Below are 20536 nucleotides of genomic sequence, written 5' to 3' on the forward strand. Positions count from 1 at the left end.
CTTGGCATGAAGACGACCAACCTAGAAGTGTGCGAGTGGGATGCCCCTAGAATAAAATAATCTTAAAGCAAGTCTATCATCAACTTAAAGCAAAACAGTGTTGCCTGCCATTAAAAGTGGCCCTACAGGTTACCAGTAATACTTATTGGTACGTGTATGGTGGTGCAACAGTCCCAAGTGATATCCATCATTGTTTTGTAAATATATAAAACAATAACTTACTGGCTTCACAAAGTGAATAGTATATATATATATAATAATGGTGACATGCTGTTGGGATACTGGGAGTTGTATTCAAGTTACAATATATTGATGCTTTATAAATACGTAGACTGAATACTCTACAGGTGAGGAAAGTTCAGCTTTTGGCAGTGAAAGCCATTATACCTTCTGACACAGGGTTATAATCCTCTCCAGAAGTTGCAGAACCATCCTTTGTGTGCACTCGCACAATAGAAACCTTTGATGTGTCTCCCAGGCGAACCACAGGAATTTTTACAACCACTATCTGTCCCGGTTCCTTTGGCTCATTGACGCTGAATTTGGTGTCTCCAAATTTGATTATTGCCTCTGGAAAGGAAAAAAAGCGGCATTTAATACGGAAATAAAACTACTGTCATCCTGCCACATAAAGTCCAATTTATAGAGTCAACTTACTATCTGCGTCATCTTTAATCTTTATCAGTGTTTCATTCAGTTCTCCAATGGAAGCTCCAAATGGTGACTCGCTTCTTGCAGTGCCCAGAACAAGGCGCAGCTCTTCATCTTCCTCATGAATTGTATCATCCATCAGCACAACAATGCAGATACGCTCCGTCTCGCCTGGAAGCCGAATATACAAAGGGAAGGAAGCACTTTAAATGCAAAGACTGAGCATCCACTGACGATATATATTTAGATTGATTAGACCAAATACGATGCATGCCATTGCAATTGGTCTTCTTTGTATTCACTGGCAAAGTGCCCATACTGTTGCAGAATGGTATTTCAATAATGCCCTTGGTTGCAGAGTTAATGGGTGAATTCAATGAGGAATTTAGCACATACGGTACCATTTGACCATTGTCATGAAAATACAGACTGGGCCTTTTCATGGAAATTAGATTCAAACAGGGCAGCCAGCACACCAGCCAATCAAAACAATTACTGCTGTGATGTCACAGATGACATGGTACTATAGAGTACTATACAGAGTACTATAGAAGTATTTTAAACATACTATTTCCCTAAAGTCAGAATTATCATAGTGACTATGTTTATAAGATTCCCACCAAGTCTGGTTGGGTAAAGTAGGGCTTAGTAAAATCTGACAATATATCAACCTCAACAAATTCTCTTTGGCTTTTACTTGTACACCAAGTGCTGGAACACAATGGTGTCATCTGTCCGACCCAAACAAAAAGATCATACACACAAGACAATGATTTACCAGGTAAGAAGGTTATGATGGAATCATCAGTGTTTGGACGTTCTTCAAAATCCATCATGACTTGTGCAGATCCCTGCCTTGTGTAGCAGCGCACCGTAGACTTGTAGCTGACATCTCCACTCCTGTAAACTTTTGTTTCAATTTGCCCATCATTTTCATTTCCCGTGTACACTGGCTCTCTGAATTGTACCTTTGGCACTGAAAGCACGTAAAGTAAAATTGATGAGAATATAATTGATAGAAAATTTCGGTCTATGGTGTGTCAGAGAAATTCTGGCTAATTGGGCTGATTCTGGCTAAAATTCTTCATATTTTAAATGGACTTTGTCTGTATTTAATAAACAATAGATAAAAAAGGATTCTTACAGTCAGAAACAGTGTCATTGATAAATACTGTAGCTTTGCTGGGCTCTCCCAGGACGGCATTCATTGGCATCTGGAGCACCAGCTCAAACTTCTCTATTCCCTCCAGCACCGGCTTTCCAAGATCATCCAGAATGATTACACTGAAAGTCTGCATGTTCACACCTGGTGCAAAATCCAGATTTCGACTAATACCAACATAGTCAGTTCCAGCTAAATAGGGAAGGAATGAGATAATGTTAGTTTGTGTTCTATAACGATATGGTAACAAAAATTACTGTATGAATTTAGCCAGGCACTTTTGTACCCTCTCCTTGCCATAAGCACCCACATGCTCCAGAATGGAGTACAAGAACCTGTGCTTTAATAATAAATACAGCACTGCCTGCATTTGGCAGCACTATATTCATGAGGGGTAGGTTGGCATAGGCATCTACGCTCCCCCCGTGCCGTCCCCTAAACACTCCCTTATTTACAAGTCATTCATTTTTTTAATCCAGAATAAGGGGCAAATTAAAAAATGCATCAACACTGACCAAAACGCGTTAGGACAAAATATGTTTGTGTAAATAAAAGCTATTTGAATTTTACCGCTGCTTGCCCCGTTTAGTGCGTGCCATTCGTTCGGTTCAGGCACGATGACCCGAACCAAACTATCCATTTGGTGAGCCATTGGGGAATTGCCTTTTAATAATTTAAGGGAAAGTTGGCGTATTTAATTACCCCGCATATGCACTTGGGTTTAGATCTTTACAAATCAGCAGGGGGGTTGGAGTGTTCCGACCTTTGTGTGGAGTGCAAATGAAAGAATGCCCAAGGAGCAACTGCTGGGCAAATGAGCACTAAGGACCCTAGCACTTGTGTTGGGTAAATGATTCCTGTTGTCTTAACTTGGTCGCTTACCAACAGCTGACACAGGCTCCGTTTTCTGGGACCGCACTGTAACAGTTGCCGTTTTAGACAGATCTGTGCCAGTTCTCCACACCCGAACCTCAATAAAACCTGCACTTTCATCAACATAGTATTCCACATCTCCAAAATAGAAGGCAGGTTCTGTAAAAACAAAAAAATAAGAAATTGCAGCATTAGACTTATATTCATACATTTGCTATGAACTTGAAGACTTGTAGCATACTTGTTATTGCACCCCAACATCATATTGACAATAAACATGGAATGACTTATGACTCCTATTGCTATAACAATACTATCGGCTTTATCAATCCATCCAATTCTTTATCAACCATTATCTGATAGTGGGTGACCAGGGGAGGGGCAAGGTGTATTATACATAAAAAAATATTAATGCTAAGTGAATAGGGTGGAAACCAATGATGCTATGTGCTTGCAAGTACTAAACTTAACACAGTGTGTTTAAGTACTTAAATAAAACACATTGGGGCTGAGTCCTTAGTTTCTGTGAGTATGCATGCTGATACTTGTAGAGACAGACAAATGCATTGGGATGTCTATCATTATGCCAACTAAAGCACTCTGAGACAAACACATAGGGAGCTGGACCAGGGATGCCCTCAGTATCTTGGCTGAGGCTGAAGAAGTTTGTACTTACTGCAGGTTGGAGATCCCAAAGCCAGAAGGACAAAAGCACAAATGTGTTATGTGGAGATAGAAGCCAAATGAGGTGCTTCTGTAATTCAGAATATTCCATGGCTCCCACATAAGGATGGTGCTGACAAAACAGCATTTTCAAACCATAGCTTTCAGCTAAGTTGGAGTAAGGTTGAGACAGCCAAAATACTTGTGGGTGCCAACACTAGAAAGTACATTCTAGGGGCCACAGAAAGGTAACAAGACAAGCTGCCTGGTCATATAAGTATAATGCACTGGCAGGGAAAATATATCAACCACCGGGGCCTCAAGGCATGTACCCATGGACATGTAAGTGCATTGCACAAGGTAGCTGGAGATTAAGGTTTATATTTCATTTTTATTTTTACAAGAAATGTTTATTAATGTCCTTTGCTGCAAAGAAAAATGAATGCACATTCATCCAATATATATATATATATATATATATATATATATTGACCTCTTTTGATGACGTCAACATTTTATTGTGATCTGTCCACCCATAATGTAGTATAGTGAATCAATGGAAAGGGCTAGATTTCATTATCTGATTTAGCTATTGTTGGGTATTTCCAGTAAAGCTGTACTTGGTTTCTGATTAAAGCTGGCCACAGACGCAAAGATCCGATTGTACGAATCGTACGATCGGACTTTCCCATCTCCCGACCTGCCACTAACCATTCAGATCAAATAAAGTAGAAAAGAACAGATCAGCCGATGTTTTGCCCCTGACAGCAATCGTATGAAAGTTATGTCCGACAAAAGTTGGTGACAGTTTCCCACTGAAAATCGTACGATCGGCAATACACGCAGAGATATTATCCGCAGCCGATCTTTTAATCTTTTAAACTGTCCGATCGACCAAACGACTGATCTCTGCCGGACGAAAAATGTCGGGACTCCCCACACATGGTCTGAAAATATTGTATTGATTTGTATGATCAGATCTTTGTGTCTATGGCCAGCTTAAGTGTCATCCCCATCGTTCTTATATTTACCTTTTTCATTCTTCTTTTTTGCTGGTAGTTATTTAAGTGTATATACCCCTGTCTTGTGTATTGTTTCCTCTAACCCTCTCCCGGCTTTTGGCAAGTAATATTAACGCATCCCACCCCACAATTCATTTTCTGGCAGACTCTTTTTTATTTGTGCTTTCAGATTTCCAGCCAACCTTACTTAAACTCAGGTTTTTTTTAGCACAGTAAATCTCTTATTCCTTCTTTATCAGCATTTTGAACTTTTGGTCTGGCTGTATATAACTATATTATCTTAACAGTCTTAAAAAAACTCCTGAGTCAGCTAAATCATAGACATTCCTTGAATTATCAAATATATTTTCATGTCAAATTGGGAGTACAAAGTATATTCATGTGAATACCTATGGGTACATTTTTTTTTTTTCGTATTTATGTTGTAGAAACTATTTTAATGCATATTTATTGCACATTTTCTGCAAATATTTGAATTTACTCCACGGTAAAGTTTGGAAATCCTATTGGGCGAGGACTGCATCTGTGCATTGACCCTGTTGTCTTCTGTTGAGCCTGCATTGGCCTCCTTTACAATCTGATTGTTGGCACGGGGGATTAACAATTGGATCAGCCCATTTAGGCTAAAAATGTAGGTGTCCAAATTGAGCAAAGTTCCACCTGTTTAGCGACCACAGCAGATCTTTAAAAGTACCGCCAGTTTAACAAAATCACTCTGAATTGAAAAGGTTTTTGCTTAAAGGGGTTGTTCACCTCTGAGTTAACTGTGGCAGAACTTCACTCTTTGATAAATTTACCCCTTAATATGATGTAGAGAGTGATATTCTGAGACAATATGCAATTGGTTTTAATTTTGTATTTCTTGTGTTTTTAAATTATTTGGCTTTTTATTCAGAAGCTCTCAGATTACAATTTCAGCAATCTGGTTGCTAGGGTCTAAATTCCCCTAGCAACCACTCATTCATTTGAACAAGAGACTCGAATACAAATAGGATAGAGGGCCTGAATAGAAAGACGATGATGACCAATTGTGAAAGATTGCTTAGAATTAGCCATTCTGTAACATATTAAAACTTAAAGGAGAACTACCCATTTAATGTTTGTGGCCTTGGACAAGTCAGTATACTTCTCGATGCATTCAAAACCAGACATATATTATATACTCTATGCTTAGGGCAATGACACATAAGGAGATTAGTCTACTCTTCTGTGGGGACTAATCCCCCCCAAAATGATTTCCCACTGGCGATAAAAGTGAATAGCTGGTGGTAAAATATATGCAGAGCTTTTTTTCCCCAAAGTCATCTGAAGTTGCCTCAAGAGGAAACGTTTGCAACTTCGGAAAACAAAGTGACGCATGTATTAAGGTGAGCATTCGTACGATTTTCGGATCGTGTGTGGCGTGTGCTGACATCTTTCGTCCGGCGGAGATCGGTCGTTTGGTTGATCGGTCAGGTTTGATTTTGACCCGACCGATCCCATCGGAGCCCATGGCACATCGTAATCGGATTGTTCAGCCATACGGCCGAACAATCCGATTACCCCCGATATAGCCATGCTTGTTAATGGCATATCGGGGAAAGATATGGCCACCTTTAGTCACCCACAGAAATTGCCCTTAGAAAATTAGTTGTGTTATATTACATAAAGGATTTCTTGGTACAGGTATGGGACCTGTTATCCAGAATGCTCAGGACCTGGCGTTTTCCGATTAATGGATCTTTCTGTAATTTGGATCTTCATACCTTACGTCTACTAGGAAATCATGTAAACATTTAATAAACCCAATAGGCTGGTTTTGCTTCCATTAGGGATTAATTATATTTTAGTTTGGATCAAGTACAATGTACTGTTGTATTATATTATTACAGAGAAAAAGGAATTTGTTTTTAAAAAATTGGATTATTTGGAAAAAAATGGAGTCTATGGGAGACGACCATTCCTTAATTTGGAGCTTTATGGATTCCGGATGGAGGGTCCCATACCTGTACTAAACAACATGTTAATTAATTGCCTGCCATTACTGAATACCGAATATATATACTGTGGTTTGTGTAGATGTAGAGGATAATTACTTTTTATGGAGTCTGAGCCTTTATTACAAGCCGTTGTGGAATGTGTAGTCACCATTCAGGGAGGAAAGGCCTAGAGGCAGGATGGCACAGGCTAAATTCATTCTACAAACATGAACAAATAGCTGTGGGAGTCTTTTAGCCCCCAAAACAAAGTCTGGATAAATCACTAGGTTTGCTCTGACAGGAGAAGAACTACTGTAGTTTAGGGTAATGGCCTCAGCCTGCAGCAAGAAACACTGTCACAGACAAAGAAGAGTAATATATGGTTTTCAGGATGAACAGCTGTGCCAGAGGAATACAGTGCCTTACCAGCTGTTACATAAATCAAAGGAACCTTTTCATTTGGAGTCAAAGGAAAAGCGATTATTTTTAATGTAGTGTTGAAAAAGCCAGATCTAACTAATCCGAGTCCTGCAGACCCATTCTCCAGTTGGTGGAAGAATTGTGCATCTATGGGCGCATTTGCTCGCAGTCACCCGGCATTACGATGACATTACTGACATTATCACAGTTGCTCTCAAATGGCTCTGATCCATTAAGCTTTATGTGAATGTCACAAATATGTATACGGAAATATATTCTGTGAATAAAATAGGCTATGGCCCTTGTATACTTTTTATCAAAAGTTTCAAACTTCCAGTGCCCCATTGTGAGCCAGAATTTAATCTGGTCCCACTGAGATCATGACAAAATTACAAATACCTGCACATACAAACACCCATTCTTATATTGTTCTAAATATTTAGTTACTCCACCCCCAAAATCTAATCATGTCTGCGACTGCCCATCAGGCTGGGCTTCTTTCAGGGGAACCATCAGCTTTAGATTGTTAAAGAAATAAAAGAACCCATGGAAGCTCTTATCACCTTACTGTAAGAGTGGGGGTAACTTCCATTTAGGAAATTCTGGGTTATTAGAGAAGATTTTGCAATGAAACCAGGCAATATATCAGCTTTTGATCAGAAACTGTACAAAATGTTTATTTGTCTATCTTTTATCTCTACGAGGGGGAAGTAACACCAAGGGGCCGATTCACCAAGGGTCGAATATCGAGGGTTAATTAACCCTCGATATTCGCCTGGGAATTAAAATCCTTCGACTTCGAATATCGAAGTCGAAGGATTTTAGCGCAAATCGTTCGATCGAACGATTGAAGGAATAATCCTTCGATCGAACGATTAAATCCTTCAAATCTAACGATTCGAAGGATTTTAATCCAACGATCGAAGGATTATCCTTCGACCAAAAAAATTTAGGAAAGCCTATGGGGACCTTCCCCATAGGCTAACATTGAGTTCGGTAGCTTTTAGGTGGCGAACTAGGGGGTCGAAGTTTTTTCTTACAGAGACAGTACTTCGACTATCGAATAGTCAAATGATTTTTAGTTTGAATCCTTCGATTCGAAGTCGTAGTCGAAGGTCGAAGTAGCCCATTCGATGGTCGAAGAAGCCCAAAAAACACTTCGAAATTTAAAGTTTTTTTACTTCGAATCCTTCACTCGAGCTTGGTAATTTGGCCCCCAAGAGACTCCAATGTAACAGAGCCACCAATGGCCAAATGATCATAAGAAATGGTAAAATGCTTAACTGGATATACAATTAAGGAACTCTTGAATAAAGGAATCCTAATATATGGAAGCACTCAGCTTCTACTCGGTATATTGCCCACTTAAATAGCCCTGTCCAGGATGAATTGAAAATGTATTCCATCTATCTGTACAGCAGGTCTTGCTTATAAAGTGAGCATAAAATGTATCTAATGCTTCTATTTATAAGCGCCGTCCAACTTTATCCATTTTAGCCAATTATTTGACATAAAACACATTTATATTAAAATTATGATGTCATACAAATAAGTCTATGGAGAATTTAAAAAGCTGAGGACCATAAAAATCTCATGGAGGGTAATATTAGAACCTCCAGTTAGACAGATAATAACTCTAAGTCTAACCATGACTTTGAGGATACTCGTATATCTTAAAACTCTGCACAAATGACAGATTTACTTGCTTTACAGTCTGGACACCTGAAATTCTCAACAAATAGGGGCATGTTGGGAAAGAGCTTGTGATCGCAGGGTGGAATTTGCATTCCACATTTTTGGATTCTGACTGGATTTATATTGCTTCCTACAGAAGGTTGCGGTAATTGAGGCAATCATGGCATTTACTATGAATTTCTTCCACAGAGATTATGGTGCGGCCACATGAAGTCAAATGTAAAATCTGGCCTCCCGCACACAAATCCAAATAAATTCCACATGCCAACTTCTCAGCCCACAGGCTGGTCAGATCAATAAGTGGAAGTTCAGTCTATGCAGTTCTAGGTCACTGGATCACCCCATGCAATCTAACGGATACCATCTGGTATGTGATGTACAAGGAATATCTCTGTATCCATGTATATATTCACAGAACAATGGGCTTTTACACATGTTAAAATGTGGCCAATACTATGGCCGATACTAACCAATCAGCATCTACCCTCTAACCAATCAGATTATTGACCATTAACTGCTGCATGCTTTGACTACTATGGGCTACTAGACCTGTAACAAACTTTGCACCAAGGAACCAACCGACACTCAGGGCCAGAATTAGGGCACAAGTAGGGTGTCACTTCTACTTGGCTGGCTCTGCATTCTTGCTCTAGAGTCATTTCTAGCTATATGTGTAATATAAAATAATCCTCAGGGAATTAGCACCAAGCTGAGCAAAACATTTTTTGGGTCTCATTTATGGTGAAGCAGTATGTGGATATATGAGGTGAACCTAATGCAATATTTGGATGTATTGTGATAGAGGTTATGGGCACGTGCAGGACATTCCTTGTGCTTTCTCTAGGAATGCTGGGACATAGCAGGAAAAACATGGAGGCACAGAAGCAAAAACAAAAATGATGCAGTGGCAGCTAATAAACCCAGACTACGCTTGTTTTCAGTACTGAAGTAATCATACAATTATTAGTAAGTACGGGCCAGGGCTCACAGAGCACTGTTTCCACTGCTTTCAGCCTGTGTTTCTCTTTAGCTAGTTGAATATTCTGCTCCTCTCTGCTCCGTGTTTGTGTGCATTGATAAGACTAGATTCCCACACTCTGAGTGGATTTCGGGAAGGAAATGCACACTTAAGAGTTTTCCGGCTGAGAGATCCATATGTTTACCCTACGGGCCAGATTTCACCCACATAAAAAAGTTGCACAGCACCAATATAGATAAGGATACCAAATGTAGATTTCCCTTCAAGGCAATCAATGGTGTGACTCTAAGAAGTTATAACATGATGTTTAAGATAACCAGAGCATGTACTTTGCACATTCAAAGCCACCTGCTTGGAAAATCCAGATTTGTTGAACAAGATTGCTCATTGTAAATGTGAGCTTGGTGTCTGCCCCTGCCTCCGGTTTCACGGTTAATTTCCTCGCTGCAAATCTACGAGGAAGTTTAGAAGCCATGATTAGTACAGAGATGCTCCGCAATCCAGAGGTCACAAAGGGAGCCCTATACAATGAGTGTTGTTTCAGATGCAGCAAAGCTTTTATCTAGTAAGCCGTCTCAATGAATAAGGTCCAAATATTAATGACCTTCCTTTACAGAGGGAAACAGCTTTTTGTAAGTATGTAAAGTAGATTTGTCAGCAATGAGGAAAGGAAGGACAGGCTTAAAACTGAGCCAATTAGTAAACCGAGAAGGCAGGCACTTTGTATTAACTGAGATAAAGAACCTAAATCTCGTCTTTGTTCATTTATATCCTGTTCTTATTTGTCCAAAAAGCCAGCAATCTTTTACCATGTACATGTAATCGTGGAATAGCACCCTCCCCCAAACCAAACACATTACCTCTTTTTTAAAGACCATGTTTGGTTATGGGAACAAAAGAAAATGTTCAACTCTTGTCTATGGGATTTTGAGAGTAGGTATTCTGAACACTAGCACTCAACTTTCTGCAGACTGAATATTCTAAATAAGTGCCCACCAATTATGGGAAACTTGGCTGAAAACCAATCAGACATCTTTAAAGAGGTCCGGCAATGTAACATGTTAATTAGGTGCCAACCACTGCACCAAAATTATTTAACAGAAGGGTGCTACTGTTATCTATGGGGACAACTTACTTTTTTGTGCACATTAAAAGAGTAAATTCAATTCCAAATAAATCTGGGACACTGGACACAACCAGCCAAGCATTTAAGACCCCACGTTCTCCCTAGCCTAACCATGAATTAGAACTGCATCTGCTCAACTCTTGAATACTCTCTAGGATAACCTTATAAATGTGCGCATCAACACTGGCAGCCTTATGGGGCTATTCAACCCTAATGTGCAGGTGGTATTATTTCATATAATATTTCATATAATACACACATTTTATTTAGTCATTCAACTCAAGCAAAACCACTAATTGTCACCTATTATTGATGACACTAACTAAAAAAAACTGCTGATGTTTTGCCTTGTTACATAAGCTTGTTCGGGCTAACTTACAAAGATTGCCAAGCTTTTTTTCTGCACAAAACTCTGTGTGATTAGTAAACTCACATGGGGAGTCCTTTATGATTGTCTGTGCACAAAAGCCCCTTTAAGCTGTATTTTTAGTTTTCATATTTGAACCTGTATTTCATATTCCCATTTGAGAACAATTTGCATCTAAAATTGCATGAATAATAAACCAGAAAAACGTATTTTTTCCAGCTTTCAAAATGTATGTGATTTTATGGGTTTGAATTCTAATTGGCCAATCACTTAGGATTCAAATCCTACAAAAGTGTAAGGTACCTTTGGTCGCAGCTCAGTCTTCTCGTGGACGCAGGCGCAGGGGTGTGCAGGGTTCTGCGCATCCTTGGCGTCTGTTTCCGGCGCCCGCGTCCGTTCATTCGGGCGCGCGCGCGTCGCGACGGTCGCGGGCGCGCTAAAGTTGACGCACGGCGTCCTGATGCTGCGTCCTTACGTTTGGCGCCAATCTGTCCCTATTTATCCTTGTCGAAAAAAGCAAACAGCGCTTGGTGATTATTTTCCTTGCTCCTGAACCTTTGCTGTTGTACCTCTCTTTGAACTTGATTCCTGGATTTTGACCTCGGCCCGTTTCTGACCACCGCTTGACTTCTGCCTGCCTATCGACCCTGCTTGTTTTGACTACCGCTTGTACTCCGCCTGCCTTCTGACCTCGGCCTGTTTCTGGTTTGCTTGAACTCCGCCTGCCCTTCGATCTCTGCCTGTCTACGGATTCTTCTCTACTCTAACACGGCCTGCTACCACCACCTGTGAGCTCCTGCTGTACACTAAAGCAGTTTTAACTGCTAAACTCTTCTCCAGTGGCTCCTACCCTCCTGGCACTCCTGACAGAATCACCAAGCCAGAATGGAGCCATCAGAAGAGTTGCCAACTCTAGTCGATCTGTCTCAACAGATTGCTGCTCTGACCCACGTTGTGAGGGATCTTCGGGGAGACTATCAGAATGTCCAAGAACAACTTCAAGACATTCGGATGTCCACTGCTGCCTCGCCTCCTTCCTCTTCAGGACAGTCGGATTCGGGAACTGCAGCTGCTAGTGCATCACATGGGGAACCCAAGGTAGCGATGCCCGACAAGTTTTCTGGCGATCCTAAGACTTTTAGAACTTTTATTAATGGTTGTCGCCTCCTCTTTACCCTCAAGCCCCACTCTCATGCCACAGATCAAATCCGAGTGGGGGTTATGATTTCCCTTTTGCAAGGACAACCACAAGCCTGGGCCCATCGTTTGTTGGAACAGAATAGCCCTCTTCTTGCCTCCACTGATTCCTTTATCCAGGCGTTATCCAAGATCTATGAGGATCCTCATAAAGTAGAGACTGCTGAAGCGGCTATCAGTAATTTACGTCAACTCCGTAGACCTGTGGAAGAATACGTGACGGACTTTCGTTGTTGGGCACCAGACACCTTGTGGAATGACAGGGCCCTCCGGCATCAGTTTCGCAAGGGTTTGTCCGATCAACTCAGGGATGAGTTGGCTAGAGTGGGTCTTCCTGGTTCTTTGGAAGAGTTGATTCTTCTTGCCATCCAGATTGACAGAAGATTAAGGGAGAGACGTCAGGAAAGAGGGTCCAGTATGCCAAGTCAGGCATGGGGCCATGAATGGGTGCTTCCTACAGCTCCTCCTCCAGTCCTTGTTTCTCCTTCTTCTGATGGCGAGCCCATGCAAATCGGGGTGGTACGCAAGACCCTGTCCACGGAGGAAAGACTGCGACGAAGACGGCTAAATTTATGTCTATACTGCGGTCTTTCTGGACATTTGTTAAGGAATTGCCCCACTCGACCCAATGGTAATTTCCTCTCACAGCAATCTTCTAATACTCCCTTGGTTCCCTCTCTCCAGTCTTATGTTCTTCTACGTCTCTCTTTGCAGTGGAACCAAAGAAAGATTGAGGTGGATGCCGTAATCGACTCCGGAGCTTGTGGGTGCTTCATAAACCAAGACTTCGCGAGTCAATACAAGATTCCTTTTATTTCCAAGGCCCAGCCAATACCTGTTAAAATGGCTGATGGTAATTTTGTTTCTTCTGGTTCTGTTTCGCAAGAAACCCCATATATTTTTGCTTCTTCTTTAAGAGGTCACTCTGAGTTAATAAAGTTTGATGTGATGGAAAACCTTCTTTTTCCCGTAATTCTTGGCATTCCCTGGTTGAGGGGTCATAATCCAACTATTGACTGGCAGGCTGGAACAGTTTTCTTCAACTCGGATTACTGTCGTTTGAATTGTTTTCCTCCAAAGATGCTGGGTGCAACCATTTCCGATGATGAACTTCTCCAATTTGTCCCACAAGTCTACCATGAATTCGCTGATGTCTTTAACAAGAAAGCGGCTGACTCACTTCCTCCCCATAGGAGTTATGATTGCCCGATCGATCTTCTCCCTGGCGCATCCATCCCTTTTGGAAGAATATATCCTTTATCTGAGCCTGAGTTAGCTACTTTGAAGGACTATATTGATGAGAATCTGGCTAAAGGCTTCATACGTCATTCTTCCTCTCCTGCCGGTGCAGGTATTTTTTTTGTTGAGAAAAAAGACCACTCCCTAAGACCCTGCATTGACTTTCGTGAACTCAACAAGGTGACAATTAAGAATCGTTACCCGTTGCCGCTCATTTCTGATCTTTTTCAAAGACTTGGTCGTGCTACAGTTTTTTCTAAGTTAGACTTGAGGGGTGCTTACAATCTGATTCGAATACGTGAAGGGGACGAATGGAAGACTGCCTTTCGTTCCCGATATGGTCATTTTGAATACACCGTCATGCCCTTTGGCCTTTGTAACGCTCCTGCCACGTTTCAATATTTTATCAACGATATTTTTCATGACTTACTGGATCAATTTGTCATCGTATACCTGGATGATATTCTTGTTTTCTCCAATTCTTTAGAAGATCATCGTTCTCATGTGAGGGAGGTTCTGCTTCGTCTTAGGAAACATCTTCTCTACGCCAAAGCTTCTAAGTGTGAGTTTGAGAGATCTCACATTGAATTTCTAGGATTCCGAGTTTCTAGTCAAGGTTTCAAGATGGACACTAAGAAAGTTGAGGCGATTATTAACTGGCCACCCCCGAATGACCGAAAAGGGGTTCAACGTTTTGTGGGATTCGCAAATTTTTATAGAAGGTTTATCAATAAATTCTCTTCCATCATCAAACCTCTCACAGATCTTACAAGTTGTAAAATTAAATTTTCCTGGTCCCCAATTGCTCAACAAGCCTTTGAACTTCTTAAAAGACTTTTTATTTCTGCTCCCATTTTAGTCCATTCCGATGTTTCCAAACCTTTCGTTCTTGAAGTGGACGCCTCTGAGGTAGCTATTGGAGCAATTCTTTCACAGCGAGCTGGCCCCAAAGACAACTTACATCCGGTAGCGTTCTTCTCTAAGAAGTTAACTCCTACTGAAAGGAACTATGATGTTGGAGATCGTGAGTTGTTGGCGATTAAAGGTGCTTTGGTAGAGTGGCGTCATTTATTGGAAGGAGCTGTCCATCCTTTTATCATTTTCACTGACCATAAGAATCTGGAATACTTAAGATCCGCAAAGCGTTTAAATCCTCGTCAAGCTAGATGGGCACTCTTTTTCTCTCGTTTCCAATTTCATATAACTTACAAACCTGGGGCCAAAAATGCAAAGGCTGATGCCCTGTCCAGAGTTTTTCCGGTGGAGAAGGTGTCCATGGTTCCTGATACAATTCTTCAGTCTGGACATTTTTTACTTCTGCAGTCTTCTTTTATTGATCGTCTAAAGAAGGTTCCTCAAGCTCCAACAGATTATCCTGGTGTTGAAGATATTTTTGCTCAAGATGATTTACTTTTGAGGAACAATAAGTTGGTGGTTCCACCAAATCTTCGGGTGGAGGCCTTGAGAATAGTTCACGATCATCCTTTAGCTGGGCACACTGGTATTCGAAAGACCTTAGAATTGGCCAGACGTCTTTTTTGGTGGCCCTCGTTAATAAAAGAATGCACTGCTTATGTGCGATCGTGTGAGTCCTGTGCTAGATCCAAGTCTTCTTGCAACAAACCTGTGGGTCTTCTCCGTCCCTTACCCCTTCCTGAGAGACCTTGGAGTTCTATTTCCATGGATTTTATCGTTGAACTGCCTCCATCCAATGGGTGTAATACTATTTTTGTGGTTGTCGATCGCCTTACCAAGATGGCACATTTTATCCCTCTTCCCCGGCTCCCCTCTGCTGCCATGACTGCGGATGTGTTCATTAAAGAAATAGTTAAATTACATGGTCTTCCTAAAGAAATTATTTCTGATCGCGGTACCCAATTCACATCTAGGTTTTGGACTGTGTTGTGTAAATCCCTTGGTATCTCTTTGTCTCGTTCTTCAGCCTATCACCCACAGACCAATGGGCAGACCGAGAGGACTAATCAGACGCTGGAGCAATACATTCGTACTTTTTCTTCCTATTTGCAGGACAATTGGGTGTCACTTCTTCCATGTGCTGAGTTCTGTTATAATAATTCTATGCACTCTTCTACTGGCCAGACTCCTTTCTTTTCTAATCTGGGTTTTCATCCTATCATGTTTCCAGATGTCCTTTCTGAGGTGACCCTTCCTGCATTACAAGATCGTTTGGAGTTTCTTAAACAAAATACGTCTTTTTTGAAGGAACAGATAAGTAAGGCTCAACAAAATTTCAAAACTTTCGCAGACAGAAAACGAGGGAAGGATCCTGAATTCAAGAGTGGTGACAAGGTTTGGCTCTCTTCTTTGAATCTTCGGCTCGCTACTCGTTCCAAGAAGTTGGCTCCAAAGTTTCTGGGTCCATTCGTTATCAAGAGGGTCATTAATCCTGTGTCCTTTGAATTAGAACTTCCTGACTCTCTTAAAGTATATCCTGTGTTTCATGCTGCTCTGCTTAAAAAATTTGTGCCTAACATCTTTCCAGGTCGTGTGTCTCCACCTCCTCCAGTTATCTCTTGTCAAGGCGAGGCTGAGTTTGAAGTGGAAAAGATCTTGGACTCCAGAGTTCGTGGCAGAAGGTTGCAGTACCTCGTCAAGTGGAAAGGTTTTCCAAATGAAGAGAATTCCTGGGAACCAAAGAACAATGTTCATGCTCCGAGGTTAACCACAGCCTTTCATAGGAAATATCCTGACAAGCCTGCTTTTGACGTCCTGAGGCCGCCCCTCAGGGGGGGGCAATGTAAGGTACCTTTGGTCGCAGCTCAGTCTTCTCGTGGACGCAGGCGCAGGGGTGTGCAGGGTTCTGCGCATCCTTGGCGTCTGTTTCCGGCGCCCGCGTCCGTTCATTCGGGCGCGCGCGCGTCGCGACGGTCGCGGGCGCGCTAAAGTTGACGCACGGCGTCCTGATGCTGCGTCCTTACGTTTGGCGCCAATCTGTCCCTATTTATCCTTGTCGAAAAAAGCAAACAGCGCTTGGTGATTATTTTCCTTGCTCCTGAACCTTTGCTGTTGTACCTCTCTTTGAACTTGATTCCTGGATTTTGACCTCGGCCCGTTTCTGACCACCGCTTGACTTCTGCCTGCCTATCGACCCTGCTTGTTTTGACTACCGCTTGTACTCCGCCTGCCTTCTGACCTCGGCCTGTTTCTGGTTTGCTTGAACTCCGCCTGCCCTTCGATCTCTGCCTGTCTACGGATTCTTCTCTACTCTAACACGGCCTGCTACCACCACCTGTGAGCTCCTGCTGTACACTAAAGCAGTTTTAACTGCTAAACTCTTCTCCAGTGGCTCCTACCCTCCTGGCACTCCTGACAAAAAGTTGTGGGATTCAGGATTGGGCAAAGTAGTACTGGAGCCCAAGGTCCACATGCCACCTGCCCCTTCTCCCACACTTGGTCTGCACACAACCTCTGCTCGCTCTAATAGCTGCTGCTTATGCTTCGCCCATATTTCTAGCCTTATTGGGATTTTAAAACCAAATTCTGGATTCTGTGCATACCAAATAAATCAACCTATAAACTTTTATTAAGTGCCCAATAATGAGAATAATTTTTTACCTGTGTGTAAAAAGTCGTAGTTTTTGCTTATTTTTATAATGTTTAAAGGGATACTGTCATGGGAAAAAATTTTTTTCCCAAAATGAATCAGTTAATAGTGCTGCTCCAGCAGAATTCTGCACTGAAATCCATTTCTCAAAAGAGCAAACAGATTTTTTTATATTCAATTTTGAAATCTGACATGGGGCTAGACATTTTGTCAATTTCCCAGCTGCCCCAAGTCATGTGATAAACTTCAATCACTCTTTACTGCTGTACTGCAAGTTGGAGTGATATCACCCCCTCCATTTTTCCCCCCAGCAGCCAAACAAAAGAACAATGGGAAGGTAACCAGATAGCAGCTCCCTAAAACAAGATAACAGCTGCCTGGTAGATCTAAGAACAACACTCAATAGTAAAAACCCATGTCTCACTGAGACACATTCAGTTACATTGAGAAGGAAAAACAGCAGCCTGCCAGAAAGCATTTCTCCCCTAAAGTGCTGGCACAAGTCACATGACCAGGGGCAGCTGGGAAATTGACAAAATGTCTAGCCCCATGTCAGATTTCAAAATTGAATATAAAAAAATCTGTTTGCTCTTTTGAGAAATGGATTTCAGTGCAGAATTCTGCTGGAGTAGCACTATTAACTAATGCGCTTTGAAAAAACATGTTTTCCGATGACAAGATCCCTTTAATAAATCTTCCTCTTAACTTTTGTTGCTTATATTAAACTAAGATTTGTGCTCCAGTGGTCACACCAGAGGCAGTTAGCCTGTGTCCCTTTAACCCAATTAAGCTAGTCATGATATTAGAAAACTAGTCATGTATAACATTGCTATTGCTGTCAAAATATCATGGCACGTGAGGTTTCCACATTCCGCAGAAATTAAAGTAATACAAAGCAGCGTTCCAGTTGCCATGGCAAGTGGCCTGGAACAAATGGCTCACAAGCAGTAAAGTGCTTTACCCCAGGTGTGCTCTATACCATACCACATCACAGATAACATGTGCATATAATATTAGACTACCTTTCACAGGAAAACTGGCAAAATCTGAATTGAAGCCATTTATGTTTCATTTATTCTAATTAGTCAAACTCAATTTCAGTCAGGCTCCAAGTGAAAATGAAACAGGGCAGAGCTGAAGGTCGCTGCTGCGGTCAGACTGCAGATTGTAAGTGGAAAGCTTTGGTGAGACTGCCAGGCCTTTGTGTTTGATGCGGTATAAATCAGCTTCTAAGGTCCTGGGCAGTGAGCTTGGCATCTTTCGACTTTGTTGGCATTATTTGTACAAACAAAAAGTAAATTTGTCTTGATATCAGTGTATCAATTAGGGTAGGACAGAATGGGCATTGTTTTCATACACGGGACAAATGGATGTCACTTCAGTCAAGAGAACCTGAATCTGCAGCTGATGTAAGGGCACCATAACCAGATACCCAATCATTAAAGGAGAAGGAAGGTCTATATAAATACACCAGTAAACCCTCAAAGTAATGCTGTTCTGAGTCCTCTGTCAAAAGAAACACTGCGTTTCTGTCCTTCTATTGTGTACACATGGGCTTCTGTATCAGACTTCCTTCTTTCAGCTTAAACCTCCAGGGCTCGGGCTTGATCATGCTCAGTTTGCTCCTCTCTCCCTCCCGCCCCCTTTCTCCCCTCCCTGCTGTAATCTAAGCCCAGAGCTATGAGTGAGCAGGGAGAGACTCAGGGAGGAAGGGATGTCACAGTAAGCTGATATGGCAGCTGCTATCCTAAACAACCAGATAGAACTTCTAGATCTGTTTACTCAGGTATGGTAAAGCATTCTACAGAATAAATACAGTGTTATAGCTTGCACTATTGTGACTATTTTATTGGCAATAAACCTAAACTGTAAAATAAACTGTACTGCTTTCCTTCTCCTTTAAAGGGAACGAATACATACCAATTACTGTCTTACTCTTATCCTTTTTCTTTAGCCAATTTCATATTTTGAAAAATGAAAAGAGGGACAAAGACTTGTGCTGTGCACAGCGCAATGGAAATGTTTGGCCACGCCCATAAATACCATGTCCATTTTACACAATTTGGCAGGTTATGAGACCTGCTAATCTTAAATAGTTACAATAGTATCTTTGCTTATCCTAAATTGTTATAAAAGTATCTAAGTGCAGCTGCTGACTGTTCTGGGCTGGATTTTGCCAAAGCGTTTGATAGAGTGCCCCACAAACAACTGCTTTCTAAACTGAGGTCTGTTAGGCTTAGTAATGTGGTTTGTACGTGGATCACAAACTGGCTACAGAATTTGGTAGAGAGGGTGGTTGTCAATGGAACATTTTCTCCTTGGAGTAAGGTTCTTAGAGAGGGCTCACAGGGATCTGTATTGGGCCCACTTCATTTTATTTTGCTCATTAATGACTTGAGGAAAGCCTAGAAAGTAGTTATCTGTTTGCCAAGGAATTAAAAAAATGGCAGTTAATTCTATCCAGGATGCAGCATCCTTGCAGCAGGATCTTGACAAACTGCCAATCTAGGCGGCTAAGTGGCAGATGAGATTCAATATTGATAAATGTAAGGTTTGGATTTTAATATATGTAGCTCACTTAAGGCTCTTACTGACGAGCGGTTGAAGCTTCGCTACCCTGCGTTCCGTTTTTCAGCGTTCAGCCATAGGGGAGCGCAGGAATAGACGCATTACGTTTTTTCCAATGGGGCTGTACTCACACAGGCGCGTGTAGGCGCCGAACGCAGGTTGAGACGCAACATGTTGCGTTTTTACTGCGTTCGTCGCCTACACGCGCCTGTGTGAGTACAGCCCCATTGGAAAAAATGTAATGTGTCTATTCCTGCGCTCCCCTGCGGCTGAACGCAGAAAAACGGAAAGCAGGGGAGCGCAGCTACAGCCACTCGTCAGTAAGAGCCCTTATTCCTTTAATGGCTCTTACACAGTACCTTGCTTCTTCTGATTGCTAGAGCCCCTTCTCATCAAGGATTTACCTACATTAGTCCAATTTAGGGCTCTTACACATGGGCTCCTCTGCGCTTTCTTCCATTCAACCGCAGGGAAGCGCAAGAGCAGACGCACTCAATTATTGTGAAGGGGGCTGTACTGACACAGACACATGTAAGTAGCAACGCAGCGTGTTGCATTTCACCTGTGTTCAGCCCATGTGTAAGACCCCTAAATTGGACTAATGTAAGTAAATCCTAATGGGAAGGGGAAGCAGCAATCAGAAGAAGCAAGGGTTAGCAAGGTAGTGTGCTGTATTAATAGGGTTACAGATAGATGGGAGGGGGGGTTATTCTTCCCTTTTACAAAGAACTGGTAAAGCGCCATCTAGAAATTTATCGAGCAGCTGTGGTCTCCAGTGCTTAAAAGGGTAATAGAAATACTTATGAAATAAAGAAAAGATAATAATATAAAATAATTATAATATGAAATAATAAGCCAATCATTTCCAATAACCTATTAGTTAAATGGATGCTACCACTGAAGCAAAAGGAGTTTTTATTATAGTGGAAATATAGACATATAATTTAGAAATAAATTATAGCGTTAACTTCTAAAAAGAAATGACTATCCTGGTCCTTGTGACTATTTCAACTTCTTTCTTGGTAAAAAGCTAAATAAATAAATACATAAT

The 20536-nt window shown here is 41.5% G+C and overlaps 1 protein-coding gene across 2 annotated transcripts in view; it reads right to left on the reverse strand.

Annotated features, from left to right (window-relative positions):
* frem2.L (FRAS1 related extracellular matrix protein 2 L homeolog) overlaps positions 1-20536 on the reverse strand; it is a 133712-nt gene that overhangs the window by 30271 nt on the left and 82905 nt on the right. For both annotated transcript variants that reach the window (XM_018247633.2, XM_018247634.2), the window contains exons 7-11: positions 2696-2845; positions 1796-2005; positions 1430-1627; positions 658-822; positions 388-570 (exon numbers count right to left, since the gene is read on the reverse strand). In XM_018247633.2, coding sequence (XP_018103122.1) covers positions 388-570; positions 658-822; positions 1430-1627; positions 1796-2005; positions 2696-2845 — 906 coding nt within the window. The remainder of the gene's footprint in view (positions 1-387; positions 571-657; positions 823-1429; positions 1628-1795; positions 2006-2695; positions 2846-20536) is intronic.

This window comes from Xenopus laevis, chromosome 2L (assembly GCF_017654675.1).
Source record: "Xenopus laevis strain J_2021 chromosome 2L, Xenopus_laevis_v10.1, whole genome shotgun sequence".
In the NCBI taxonomy this organism is placed as follows: Eukaryota; Metazoa; Chordata; class Amphibia; order Anura; family Pipidae; genus Xenopus; species Xenopus laevis.